This window comes from Leucopleurus acutus (genome assembly GCF_964270905.1).
Source record: "Leucopleurus acutus genome assembly, chromosome: 6".
NCBI lineage: Eukaryota > Metazoa > Chordata > Mammalia > Artiodactyla > Delphinidae > Leucopleurus > Leucopleurus acutus.
Window position 1 is genome coordinate 1368844 of NC_139149.1, and position 13358 is coordinate 1382201.

Consider the following 13358-nt stretch of genomic DNA (forward strand, 5'->3'; position numbering starts at 1 on the left):
CCCCTTGAGGGCCCAGCTGCAAAACCACCTCCTCCAGGGAGGCTTCCCGGCCGCTCTGGGTCCCACGGAAATGACCCTTCCCTGACTCTGAGGCTGTTCTGACAGCTGTGCCCATGGACCCCGCTGAATCCCACGGGGCCAGCCTCTCCAGCTTTGCAGGCGGCCTCCACCGAGGTGCCCGGTGCACTACCTGTGGGCAGGAACGCTGTTCCTCGCTCTCTGGAGCTTCCAGGGCCCTCGAGCAGGGTCCCCCTATTTGGACAGAGTAGGGGAAGCCGTTGCGCCATGGGTGTGACTTTCGCCTTCCGGGCTGTGATGGGCCAGAGCTGAGAGCTCCACGCAGGGTGGTGTGTAGCTCCAGTCTGGATACCCGAGAAAGCTGAGGAGCTGGACCCGTGGGGCCTGCAGCCGGTGCAAGTCAAGGCCGTTCTAGAGGGGTCACGTGCCGACCTTCATCGTGTCCCTGGGTCAGACCTGCGTGCTGCGGGAGGGAGCGTTCAGTCTCTTCTTTGGAGCTGGTGCCGGCATCTCTGGAATCTTCCGGGAAGGCGTGAGCGCCGCCTCCCCCAAGGGCGAGGTCCTGGGATCTCCACAGGGATGGGAGCGGGTGTGGGATTCCAGAGGAGCCCCGCTTCAATGGCTGAAACGTCGACCTTGGCTGTGCACAGGCCACGAGCTAGTGTCCAGTAACCGCTCGAGGGCTGGTGGACCTCCCGGGTTCACTGGGGCACAAAGTAAAGGTGCGGATCGCCATCCCTTCCCTACACCATCAGTGCTTCTTCTCTTGCCAAGCATCTTCACCTTCTCGTTCCCTGAAGAGTTAAACAGTTTAACTGACCAAGCTGGGCATTCAGGGTGGAATGGAGACTAGCGACCTTCTCTCTGTTGGGAGAGTCCTCCCCAGAGGTGCACTTGTCCGGACCGTCGGTTCCCCCCTCGCTTCCGGGAGGGGAGAGCGGGGTTTGATGCCAGGAAACTGGATCATCTGAACCGCCGCCCTCCAGCACAGAGGAGCCATCCCCTGCCTGGGACCGCTCGGCCTAGGGCTTCTTGGCCACTGCCTTTCCCAGGAGCGGAGTGGCTGCTACAGCACAGGATGATGTGGCTGGCTGAAGGCACATGAGGAAAGGATGGATACGATTCTCCAAAGCTGCCTTTTAAACAAAATTCACAACGCTGTTCATTGGAGCCATCTGGCCACCTGCGAATTCCCTCCGGTGTTTGTTTCACCTAGGGCAGCACGGCACAGGTTCTAGGGAATGAACGGCAGGGAGCCCTGGAGTTTGCAGCAGCCGGCCTGAGCCTCCTGCCAGTGAGCCGTGTGGCAATGGGGTGGCTTCAGCAGGGATAAAATCGTAGAAGAATGTTCCCTCAGTGCCCCGAAGCCCATGGCCCGTCATTTCTGCCTGTCCCCACTCTGTAACGCCACGGTTCCCGTTGCGGGCACGTTCAGCAATGGGCAGCGCATCTGAGATCCAGCTGGATGCATCTCGGGGTCTCTTACCCCAAGAATTACAGAAAAGGTCCCTCCATGATGCTTGTTCACCTCTCCTGACATTCACAGTGATGGGGAAGGGGGCTCCTACTTGCCGAGCTCCTGCTCTGTGCAGACACTGTCATAGGCTGCCCAAGAGCTGGGTGTGTGTCATCCCATTTTACAGATGAAGACTGAGGCTCGGAGCCCTTGTCCCTTGTTAGCAAATGACAAAACTGGGGTTCACACCCAGATCTGTCTGGATTTATGGCTCACGTGCTTTCTGCTCCTATCCCAAGCTCCTTAGGCCGTGGGGACAGGTCATCCCTTTAGGACTGTCCTCTGACTGATGGGCAACTCAGGGGTAAGGCGGATTTCAGTGAGCTGTCAAGTTCACTATGCTTGACTTCAAGCCTTCTCGTCTGCCATTTTTTTCTCCTTCTCCTCCACACTAGCCCCTTCTCCAAAGATACAGATTTTTCTTGCTGCCTGGGTCCTTCAGTTAGGGGGAAGTGACCTGGTAAGTCATCCATGAATTTTTCACATTAGTGTGAATTTGTGACTTCCCCAAGGTCCATTTGCTTTTAAGAAAAAGAGTGAAACAGTTGCACTGGATATTTCTTAAGATGCAAGGAATTATAGAGGATAAGAATGTGATGAATTAGTCATGAAAGGGGAGTCCCAAGCAGAAATGGGGGGACAAGAAGCCCTTTCCTGGTCCCCAGAGCCATGCCTCCATCTCAGCTCCATCTCGGCACCCAGCAGATTGTCCCTGACGCAGCCCCAGCCACAGCCTCCTGCATAGCCACCCCGGGACATGGTCAGCTGCCCGAGAAGGACAGGGATCGGTGCCCTGCCCTGGCCCCTGGCCTCCTGCCCAGGGCCCCACGGGCTGCGCTCAGATGTGTTTGTGCCTCATTGTAACTCAGCCCTGTATCGGGCTAGGACCAGGCCTCCTTCTAGAGACTCCCGCCTGCACCTCCCTCGGTCAGTGCCAGGGCTGGACAACTCCTCTCGCAGACACCCATCTCTTCCCTGGTCCCAGGCCTGGAGCCCGTGTGCTCTGAGCTCATTCCCTGCTATGGTCTTTTTTTTTTTTTTTGGCTGCGTTGGGTCTTAGTTGCGGCACGCGGGATCTTTGTTGTGGCATGAGGGCTCCTCATTGCGGCATGCGGACTTCTTTCTCGTTGTGGCATGCAGGCTCAGTAGTTGCGGCTCGTGGGCTCTGTAGTTGCAGCACGAGGGCTCCAGAGCACATGGGCCCTGTAGTTGTGCTGCGTGGACTTTCTAGTTGTGGCCCGTGTGCTCAGTAGTTGCAGCATTCGGGTTTAGTTGCCCTGTGGCATGTGGGATCTTAGTTCCCTGACTAGGAATCGAAGCCCCGTCCCCCTGCATTGGAAGGCGGATTCTTAACCGCTGGACCGCCAGGGAAGTCCCCTTGCTGTAGTCTTGATGGGAATGGCCACATAACTGGAACCCATGCTGATCTCTAGGGACTGGACAGCCCGGAGGGCTGGGGCGCCCCCAACACGTCCCAGGAGATGGTTGCTTCCCCCGGGCCGGCCCCTCTGTGTATGTCTCTGAGCCCAGTCCTCAGGGCAGCATCTCCACGTGGTAGCAACACATGACTTCATCCAAGGAGAATTCCTCCAGCTGCTGCCCCAGCTGCCTGGTCGTGTTCTGATGACCCGGTTTTCCTGATTCTTTGTCGGAACACTCTGCTGCCACTCCCACCCCCACCTCATCCCGTCAGTCCGTAAGTCGCCAGAGTTGTCATTAACGGGGCATCCGCTAGAGCCAGGCTTCCAGGGGAAGGTCCCCCTTGTCCCCTTTCAGTGTCCTGCTTACTCACACAGTGAGACCCTTATGCCAAGGACACTCCCCACACAAACGTGCCCTCACCCCTGGGACCACCAGCCAAGGAGCATTTAGCATGTAAACCTTAGTGCAGAAAAATCCTGGGGTTTAAAAAGGAAAAGCCATCACGCCACCATCGTCAGCTTCTTAAACTTTTGGTCTTTCTGTGTAGGATCAAAACCAAATGTGCATTTTTTTCAGAGGGGGCAGGGAGATCCATAGAAAATTCCCATCTTAGAGTTTCCTCCTCAGAAACTTAAAAAGAGAGCCATTTCTTTGAAATGGCATATGGGTGTGTGTGTGTGTGTGTGTGTGTGTGTGTGTGTGTGTGTGTGTGTGTGTGTGTGTGTGTGTGTGTGTGTGTGTGTGTGTGTTCCCCCCCATCATGCTGAAAGGACATGATTTACTTTGGATTTTTTTTTTACTTAAAAAAAGAGGCCACAATGAAAACACCGTGTGCACGGGTCCCATTCAGTACGTTTCTGGAAGGCCGGCCGCCTTGTTCTTTATGTTCATCATCGTTACGTTCCGCTGCTGGCCTCTGGGTGGCGTGCTGTCTCGCAGAAGGTCCAGAGTGGGACCTCTGCCTCCTTGGCCTGCCCGATCGGCTCTGGGGCAGAGCATTCCCCGCTGAATGTTTCCATCAGGGCCGTGGGGGCCGGCAGGGGGCCATGCTGGGCTGAGAGGGTCCTGAGTCTTTAGATTAGCCAGCGTCACCCTTCATCCCTCAGTTTACCTGTGGTGCAAAGCTGGTCCCAGAGACGGTTGGCTTAGGTGATGGGGCCAGGGGCTGAGCGGATTCAGCAGGGCCGCTAGGTCAGTGAGTTGTGCAGACAGGACCATAAAGAGGAAACAGTGCCCAGCACGTGCCCCCTGCCCCCCCACCCCCCGTGACCTGCTCAGGACCCCTCCTAAAGCCTCACTGAGTCACCAGCTGGGACAAGCATGGCTCTTCCCCGGGGAGCGGGTGACCTTTCACAAACAGCAGGATCTGGGAGGAAGGCGCTTGGAGCTCATCTAATCCCCGTTGTACGAAAGGATAATGTGAGACCCAGACAGGGGACAGAATGTCCCCGAAGTCCCAGGGCCGCCGGGTGGCAGGGCCCTCCTGGGATTCCTGGCTAACGCATGCCCGGCCTCCCTCAGCCTGACTCTATTCGTGGCCTTTTGAAAAGTTTCATCAGAGCACGTGACTCCCTACCCAGAACCCCCCGGGGGCCTCCCAAATCTCCCAGAAAATAATCCCGAAGTCTTTCCCAGAGCCTGCCTGCCCGGGCTTATAGGACCTCCTAGCCCCACCCCTCTGTTCCAGCCCAGGTGGCCTTGTGCTGAAATCACCAAGCTCTTCCCCCGACCAGGCTCTGGGCCTTCGCGTGGCCTCGCCCCACCAGGCTCTGGGCCTTTGGGCTGGCCTCCCCCTACCAGGCTCTGGGCCTTTGCACCGCCTCCCCCCACCAGGCTCTGGGCCTTTGCGCGGCCTCCCCCCACCAGGCTCTGGGCCTTTGCGCTGGCCTCGCCCCACCAGGCGCACCCTCTCTCGGAGAGCCCTGACTTCTCCAGCGTCGCCCAAGCCCCCCCTGTTTCCCTGCCCGACTCGGTTTCCTTCCTACTCTCAGCACCCTGATGTGAGGGTATTAATGTATTTCTGGTTTGCTCCTGTGCCCTCTTCCAGCAATGTCTACAGCTCTGTGGCGGCAGCTTTGTGACCACCCTGCCAGGAGCTGGAGCAGTGCTGCTACACAGCAAGCACTTGATACAGGCGGATGAGTGAACGAATGAATGAATGGCTGTTCCTACAGTGACTGTGCCCAGAGGTAGCCCCCCCCTGACGTGAATGGTCCGGTGGTTCTCTGAGGTGGGCAGAGGGGTCCAGACAGCAGGTCCCCGGGTTGGACTCTGGCTGATGGGAGGCATGGCGCTCCATCCTGGACCGACACTGGGAGCTGCTGGGTAGGAAGTGAGCACGCACTCAGGCTCTGTTTGCTGAGGGCCAGCTTTGTGCTGGCGCTGTGCTCCAGGAAAGCACACGGGGATGAGGGCAGAGAGACAGTGAAACCAGCGGTCACCAGCGGCCTGATCGTGGCTCACCTAGAGGTACAGACGTGCCACTCTGAGCCTTGATGTTCTTTCCTGAAAAATGGGGATAAGGACAGGGTTAGTGGCCAAATTAAACAAGACGCTATAAGCAAAGCCCCACGAGGCAGCTGACGTCACTAAGGATGAGCACCCGAGGCACGTCCCCTCCTGACCCAGCTGGGGACTGCCACACTCCAGCTGCCGGCCGACCCGACACATCCCTGCCCGGATGGGAGGAACCACTGACACGAGTTCCCAGGCTCGTCCTGAGGATCCCAAGCCGGTGAGGGTGGGGTGCGGGTGTGTGGCCAGAGCCCCTGCTGCCTGCTCGTTCCATGGGTGTCAGCCATCCTGGGAGCAGCAGGGCGGAGGGAAGTCCTGCCCTGCGGCCCTGACTTGAGAAAGAGGAAGCCGTTGCCCCCGTAAGCTCACAGGCTGCACCCCAGGACCTGGCAGAAGGGAGGGGGCAGCCCCAGCTGCAGCAGGACCCTGCAGGCGGCTGTCCCTTATGCTGGGAAGCCCCAGGGTCCTCCTCCCCAACCTCTCGTGCGTGCACACACACACGCACACACACACACACACGCACAGCCTGGTCTTGTGCAGCCGCCTGGTGACCTCGGTGCCATGTCCGCTTCATGCTTGCCAGGTCAGCTACCATGAGCGCTTCCTTCCTGGGGGTTTTATTGCTCTTTAGACCTGGATGAAGTTGCATTACTTCTGAAAAGAGCACTGCTATAGCTGGTGGGGCAGAGGGGAAGGTCTGGGCTCTTGGGGCCTCAGGGGACCCCCTTCAACCTCTGCAGGTTCGAGATCAGGGGAAGGAGCATCCCAGGGCGCTGGAGAATGGTCGGTGGAAAGGCTAGGAATTCTGGGGTGAGTGCAGCCTGAGCTTGCAGTGAAGACCCAGGAGTTGCTGTTTGCAAGCCCTGAGAGCAGGGCCCAGTGCTGTGTGAGCGCTTGTTAAATGTGACACATAAACAAGGTCGGGACAGAAAGACCCCGGGATCACCCTTGCACTCAGGGAGCCTCGGAGTGTTTGTTGGGGGTGGTATAGAGGGAAAAGCCCATGCCCAGCTATCCAGGGCCTTGGATTCCCCTCCTGGCTCTGTTGTCTTTCAGCTTATGACTTTGGGCTGAAATCACCCTTGGCTTCCATTTCCTCATCTGTGAAATGGGCACAGTAACACCTACCCTGGCTGCCTCAGGTGGCTTTTGGATATGCAGGGAAACAGAAATAGACAAAAGCAAACCATGTTTATTTTGTTAACAATACTGTAATCTGGTCTGCCTGGCTGCATTTAAAAAAAAAAAACAGAAACAAAAAAAACCATAAAGGCTCTTTCCTGCAGGTCTGGGGAGGTGAGTACTGCTTCCCTGCTGACTCCCCTGGGGATTTGGGGAAGTCCAGTTTGTCTCCCAGGCTGTAAGCAGGCGAGCAGGCCCTCCGCCCTCCCCGGGGTCTGCAGGGAGCAGAGGGTAACTTGTCCCCTGCCCCACAGCCAGTAAATGGATTATGGACTGCGGAGCTCCAAACATTAGTAATAATTGTCATCAGCAGCAGTAACACGTACAGAGTGCTTCTTACGTGCACAAGCACCTCTCGGCAGGGACGTTTTATCTTCAGGGCAACCCTAAGAGTAGTTGGTGTTACTTGTTTCTGGATGGACACGGGGAGATGCAGAGGTAACGGAGTTTGCCTGAAGCCAGGCAGCTGGTGCGCAGCAGCTTTGACTCCCAGAGGGTGGCCGGTCCTCCTGTCACCGTTTTCAGAGTCACAGCTGCACGCCCAGCCTCACCTCCTCAGAGGACACAGGCCTAAGGGGAGAAGAGGTGGTCATTCCCACAATCACCAGCCCCGGAAGGGAGCGCCCGACTGCACGGATGGGGCAACGCGCCAGTGTCAGGTCTCCTCGGAGCCCAAGATTTGTGGAGTCTGGGTTTGGCAAATTGATTTAATCAGAGTGAGAGGATTTGCTTTCTTTATTCCCAGTCGCCGTGGAGGGTGTCAGGATTGTGGAATTAGGAAGATAAAATTGAATATGTAAAAATTAAGGTTAAACATCAGGAGGAAGCTTTCCTCTTGTTAAAAATTCATAAGCGATGAACCCAAGTGTCCATTGGCAGGTGAATGGATAACCCAAATGTGGTATATCTATACAATGAATATTATTCAGCCTTAAAAAAGGAAATTCTACTACTCAGCCATAAAACAGAATGAAATAATGCCCTTTGCAGCGTTATGGATGGACCTAGAGATTATCATACAAAGTGAAGTAAGTCAGACAGAGAAAGACAAATACCACATGATATCACATATGTGGAATCTAAAATACGATATAAATGAACTTATCTGTGAAACAGACTCACGGACATAGAGAACAGACTGGTGGTTGCCAAGGGGGTGGGGTGTGGGGCAGGGATATATTGGGGGTTTGGGGTTAGTAGATAAAAATTGTTACCTATAGGTGGATAACCAACAAGGTCCTACTGTAGAGCACAGGGAACTATATTCAATATCCTGTGATAAACTATAATGGAAAAGAATAGAAAAACGAATATATATATATGTATAACTGAATCACTTTGCCGTACAGCAGAAACTAACACAATTGTAAATCAACTGTAGTTCAATAAAAATATATTAAAGAAAAAAAGGAAATTGAACACATGCCACAGTGGATGAACCCTGGGGACGTTAAGTGAAATCAGCCAGCCACAAGACAACAGATACTGTGTGATTCCACTCATACTAGGTCCCCAGAGGAGTCAAATCCATAGAGACAGAAAGGAGAGTGGTGGTCGCCAGGGGCCGGGGGAGGGGGAGAGGGAGTTGGTGTTTAATGGGGACAGTTTCAGTTGGGGACGATGGAAAGAGTTCTGGGGATGCATGGTGGTAGCACACTCAACTGTACACTTAACCATGGTTTAAAATGGTAAATTTTATGTTATATGTATTTGACCACAATCAAAAAGGAATTTGTAGCGCTCACAATACCAGGATCTGCTGCACAGACGCAGTCGGCAACATCATCCGTGTGCATTTACCACCATAGGCCTGGCAGTCAGCTGACCTGTACGTGTGGAAAACGAACCCGCCGGATTTCTTTAACCTCTTGAGTAATTCAGACTCAACAGTCAGCCTCACTGGCCTGTGGTCCTCAGCCTGAGCAAGAGCTGACTGAGAAATCTTAGCCCTTTTCCCCGCGTAACTACTTTTTAAAGAGCCTTGTTTTCCTAAGGCCTATAATTTTGCTTGCCCCCAGGGTACCCAGGAATTTTTTTTTTTTTTTTTAATTAGCAAAGAGCCTCCTTACAAGTATCATGATCTGCACAGGCCAAGTGCAGACAGGAGGCTGACGCACTCTGGCAACCAGGTCTCATGTGTCGGCATGGGCATCCCGGGGGGCCAACGCACTTGGGGTCCGTAATGCATATTGAGAGCTGGAGCATTCACAGACCCACAGAAGTGTCCACTGTGGGCTGCCCACAGGACGGGGCTCTGTGGCACTTGGCCTGCCTGAGGCTGGCCTCAGCTGGGAGCTGGCCCTGCCTCCACAGACAGTTCTAGGTCAGTGTCTCCAGCGTGGGGGGCCGCAGCGTCCGGAGGCCGTGCCCCGGGGCTGCGGGCGCCACACCCGGCCAAGGCCAGGACGGGCAGAAGCCTGTCGGCTCTGTCAGCCCTGATTTGTGGCCAAGTCTGTCATCTCCCCGAGTTCAAAGAGCGCTTAGCTGCTTGTCTTTGTCAAGAGCGCAGCTGGGGGTCTTTTATGTGAAGGATGTAGGGTTCCCGGGCTGACTTTGATTATTTATTCATCCCCCTTTGTGGGTGTGTGATAGCCAGGCACCCCGGAGCCCCCCTGTCCTGAGCGCTGTTGCTCTGAAATTCATTGAGCTTTAAAGCCCTTTGAAAAGTGCTTTTCGAGGGAGGGGAAAAGTTTTTGAAGTCCTGTTTCTCTCTCCCCTCCGCAGTGCCGACTCATCTCCTGCCACCGTTCCACGCCCCCTTCCCGCTTGACATGCGACACCAGGAGGGAAGGTACCATTACGAGCCTCACTCTGTGCACGGTGTGCACGGGTAAGTTCCACCCACCGCCCCAGCCTCCGTCCCTCTGCTCCGCGCTCCTGATCAGCGTCGTCCACCACTGTCACCCTGGCATGCGCTGACCTGGTGTGAAGGGGGACTGTGGGGTGTGAACCCCAGCTCCCCTCTGGTTACCTGAGAAGGAAGCACACCCATCTGCCACATCACGGCTTCCAAGGATGCAGGGGGTCCTGGTGTGTCCACAAGCGCCCTGAGGCTCTTCCCCCATCCAGGCAGTGAGGACGCCCTGCAGACCAAAGTCCCCATATAAGTACCGTGACTTTGGATCCACGTTGTCCCAACATAATCATTCATAGTGCCCCGCCCCCCTTTCATGCTCTCAAGTATCCCAGTTTGGACAGTGAATTACAGGGTAACCCTACTGATAAGGCCAAGCTCAAGGTTATTCTTGGGGGCCTTTCCTACTCCCTGCTCTAAGACCCCTCTAGACCTGTTCCTGCCCCTCTCCACTCCCACCCAGGGTCTCGGAACCCGTAGCTGATGTCACTTTTCTTGGTCTTTATGACTCCAAGACTTGACCCCTTGCTACCTCATCCATTTTGCTTCCAGGAGAGAGGCTGAATCCTTCACCCCACCCCCTGTATCTCCACTGCGCCCCACACCCGCCTCTCGACCCAGACACCCGACCTGTCCATACCAAGCTGCCGTTATGGTTCTAGCCCGCCTGTACCTGGGTCTCAGCCCCTACTGCCCCACCTGCCTGGAACGGCCCCTCCTCCTGACCACCTCCTCCAGAGTCCCGAAGCCTCAGCTCAGGGGCCACCTCCTCTTGGGAGCCCACCCTGAGTGGGGGTCCTTCCCTGGATTCCTACCACACTGTAGCATTGGAATGAGGTGTCTTCACACTCTGTCCAGCGGGCTCTGAGCTTTGCTCTGAGAGCCGTCGACACCCTCCATGCATTCCACCCATTGAAGACAGACCCCCACTCCCTCTCCCAGCTCCCGCTGGAGTAAAGTCAGTCAAAACTCACTGAGACCCCACTATACTCAAAGCCCTGTGCCTGAGAGGGGGGCAGGTGACTCCTATTTTGGGGCACCCGCTGCTCACGCCAGACAAGGCAAATCTGGGACTTCTGTGTGCTTTTGCAATAATCTCAGACATAAAACATTTGCAAAAATAGTGCAAAGACTTCCCGTATACCCTCACCCAGTTCCTCAAATGTTCACTTCTTACATAACCAGAGACTGGTCCAGTGTTATTAACTAACTCATAAATCTTATCTAAATTTGGTCAGTTGCCTGTGGATGTCCTTTTTTTATCTATGTTCAGGATTTAGCCCTTGCATTTAGTTGTCATAACTCCTTTGTCATCTTTAATCCAGGACATGGCTCAGTCTCTCTTGCCTTTCATGACCTTGACACTTTTTCTTTTCCATTATGGTTTATCACAGGGTATTGAATATAGTTCCCCGTGCTATACAGTAGGACCTTGTTGTTTATCCATTCTCTATATACTAGTTTGCATCTGCTAACCCCAAACTCCCACTCCATCCTTCCCCACCCCCTCCCCCTTGGCAACCACAAGTCTGTTCTCTATGTCTGTGAGTCTGTTTCTGTGTCGTAGATAAGTTCATTTGTGTCATATTTTAGATTCCACATATAAGTGATATTATATGGTATTTGGCTTTCTCTGTCTGACTTACTTCACTAAGTATGACAGTCTCTTGGTCCATCCGTGTTGCCGCTGATGGCACTATTTCATTCTTTTTTATGACTGAGTAATATTCCATTGTATATATGTATCACATCTTCTTTATCCATTCATCTGTTGATGGGCACTTAGGTTGCTTCTGTGTCTCGGCTATTGTAACCAGTGCTGCTATGAACATTGGGGTGCATATTAGAGTTTTGTCCGGATATATGCCCAGGAGTGGGATTGCTGGATCATATGGCAACTCTCTTTTCAGTTTTTTGAGGAACCTTCATGCTGTTCTTTGAAGTGGCTGCACAAATTTACATATGACCTTGAGACTTGAAGAGGAAAGGCCAGTTACTGTATAAAATGTCCTCGATTTGGGTTTGCCTGGTGTTGCCTCCTGATAAATTCAGATGATGCACTGGGGGGATACTCCCATAGAAGTGGTGCTGTGCCCTCCTAGTGCATCATGTCGGGGCCTATGACGACCATACTTCTCATCCCTGGAGATGGCTAACTTTGATTGTTTGCTTACGGTGACGTCCGCTGGGTTTCTCCACTTTAAAGTTCATCCCTTTGTAATTACAAGTCCCTTGTGGGACAATACTTGGGTAATATGTAAATTCCTATTTCTCATCATATTTTCACCTACTCACTTGAACATCCGTTGTTGATTCTTGCCAAAAACAGTAACGTCTGGTATTTGCCAAATGATGATATTCTATTTCCGTGATTCCTTCCACGTTTATTAATTGGAATTCTACTGTAAGGAGGAGCCGTCCCTTCTCCCCCATTTCTCTATTTATTTGATCATTTATCTGTGTCAAATCAATGTGTGGATATTTGTCTTCTTCTGTGAGTTATACTCTATTGCTGTCACTATTTATTGTGTTGTTCAAACTGTCCCAGATTTGTGCGTTGGGAGTCCCCTCAAGTTGTCCCCTGTGACATGTTGGGATCTTTGCGTTTTATTTTGGTGCATGTAGCTGGTTCTCACTTGACTAGGACCTGCGGCTGACAGGCCTGTGTCCCCCTGGTGGGTGGTGGGGCCGTTTCCGCCCTCTGCCCACCTCCCACACTTCTCCAGCTGCAGGTGGCTGAGACCACAGCTCAGGCGGCTTCTGGAAGGTGCATACTCTTAAGAGCTGGTAGATCACCCCAAAATTGCTCAGTTGGTAGCATCTGAGAATCCTATGAGTATCAAGGGAGCTGAGTCCCTTTCCAGGAAGGGGTTGGAGTGGCTGATTTTCTGCTTGAGAACTGTTTGGCTGGTTCCATGACACAGCCTGAGCACGGCAGGCCTGCAGCGAAGTGCTCCTCGCAAGGGGCCCTGTGCTGGTCAGAGACATGCACACTGCTGAGAGCTCCCTGGAGGAGCGTGCAGGCAGGTGTGCATCACTGCAGGGGAGCATCCTGGCTCCCATGTCCCCACATACCTAGGGGCAACGACAGAGATGTAAGAAGACGTCACCATTGACGACTGCCGTTTCTTGAAATAACTCTGACCTTGTGGACAGGCTCTGCTGTAAACACTTCCTGTGTTCATCTTACTTAATCCTCTCAACCCTAAAAGATATGCATTTCATGTCAGCCCCATGTTACAGATGCAGGAACTGAGGCAGCACACAGAGGTTACATAATTCATCCTTAGGGCTCCCACTGAGGGAGTGAGAGAGTTTGAAATCTAATTACTGCCTCCTGAGCCCTGGCCCTCGGCCACATGCTGGCTTCGCTCTTGGGAGCACATGTATGACCACAGGTCCCCTGCATGGATCCAGACGATTCCTTCATGAAAGCTCATCTAGCCCTTTGTTAGGGCACTGCCCCCAAACCTCTGGACCAGCCGCCTCCCCTGGGAGCCTGCTAGCAATGCAGAGTCTCAGGCTGCAGCCCAGACTTGCTGAGTCAGAGACTCTAGGATAGGCCCACCGTTTGTTTGGGGGTTTTTTTGTTTTGTTTTTTTTAATATATTTATTTATTTATTTTTGGCTGCGTTGGGTCTTCGTTGTTGCACGCGGGCTTTCTCTAGTTGTGGCGAGCAGGGGCTACTCTTCGTTGCGGTGCACGGGCTTCTCATTGCGGTGGCTTCTCTCGTTGCAGAGCACGGGCTCTAGGCGTGCAGGCTTCAGTAGTTGTGGCCCGTGGGCTCAGTAGTTGTGGCTCGTGGGCTCTAGAGCCCAGGCTCAGTAGTTGTGGCGCACGGGCTTAGTTGC

General features: G+C 53.8%; 1 protein-coding gene across 1 annotated transcript in view; it reads left to right on the forward strand.

The window, feature by feature from the left end:
- Window positions 1–13358, forward strand: part of GLI2 (GLI family zinc finger 2) — a gene marked incomplete at both ends in the record, with an annotated part of 182503 nt that overhangs the window by 109452 nt on the left and 59693 nt on the right. Inside the window, one exon of the mRNA XM_082841145.1 lies at window positions 9377–9482. Coding sequence (XP_082697271.1) covers window positions 9377–9482 — 106 coding nt within the window. The remainder of the gene's footprint in view (window positions 1–9376; window positions 9483–13358) is intronic.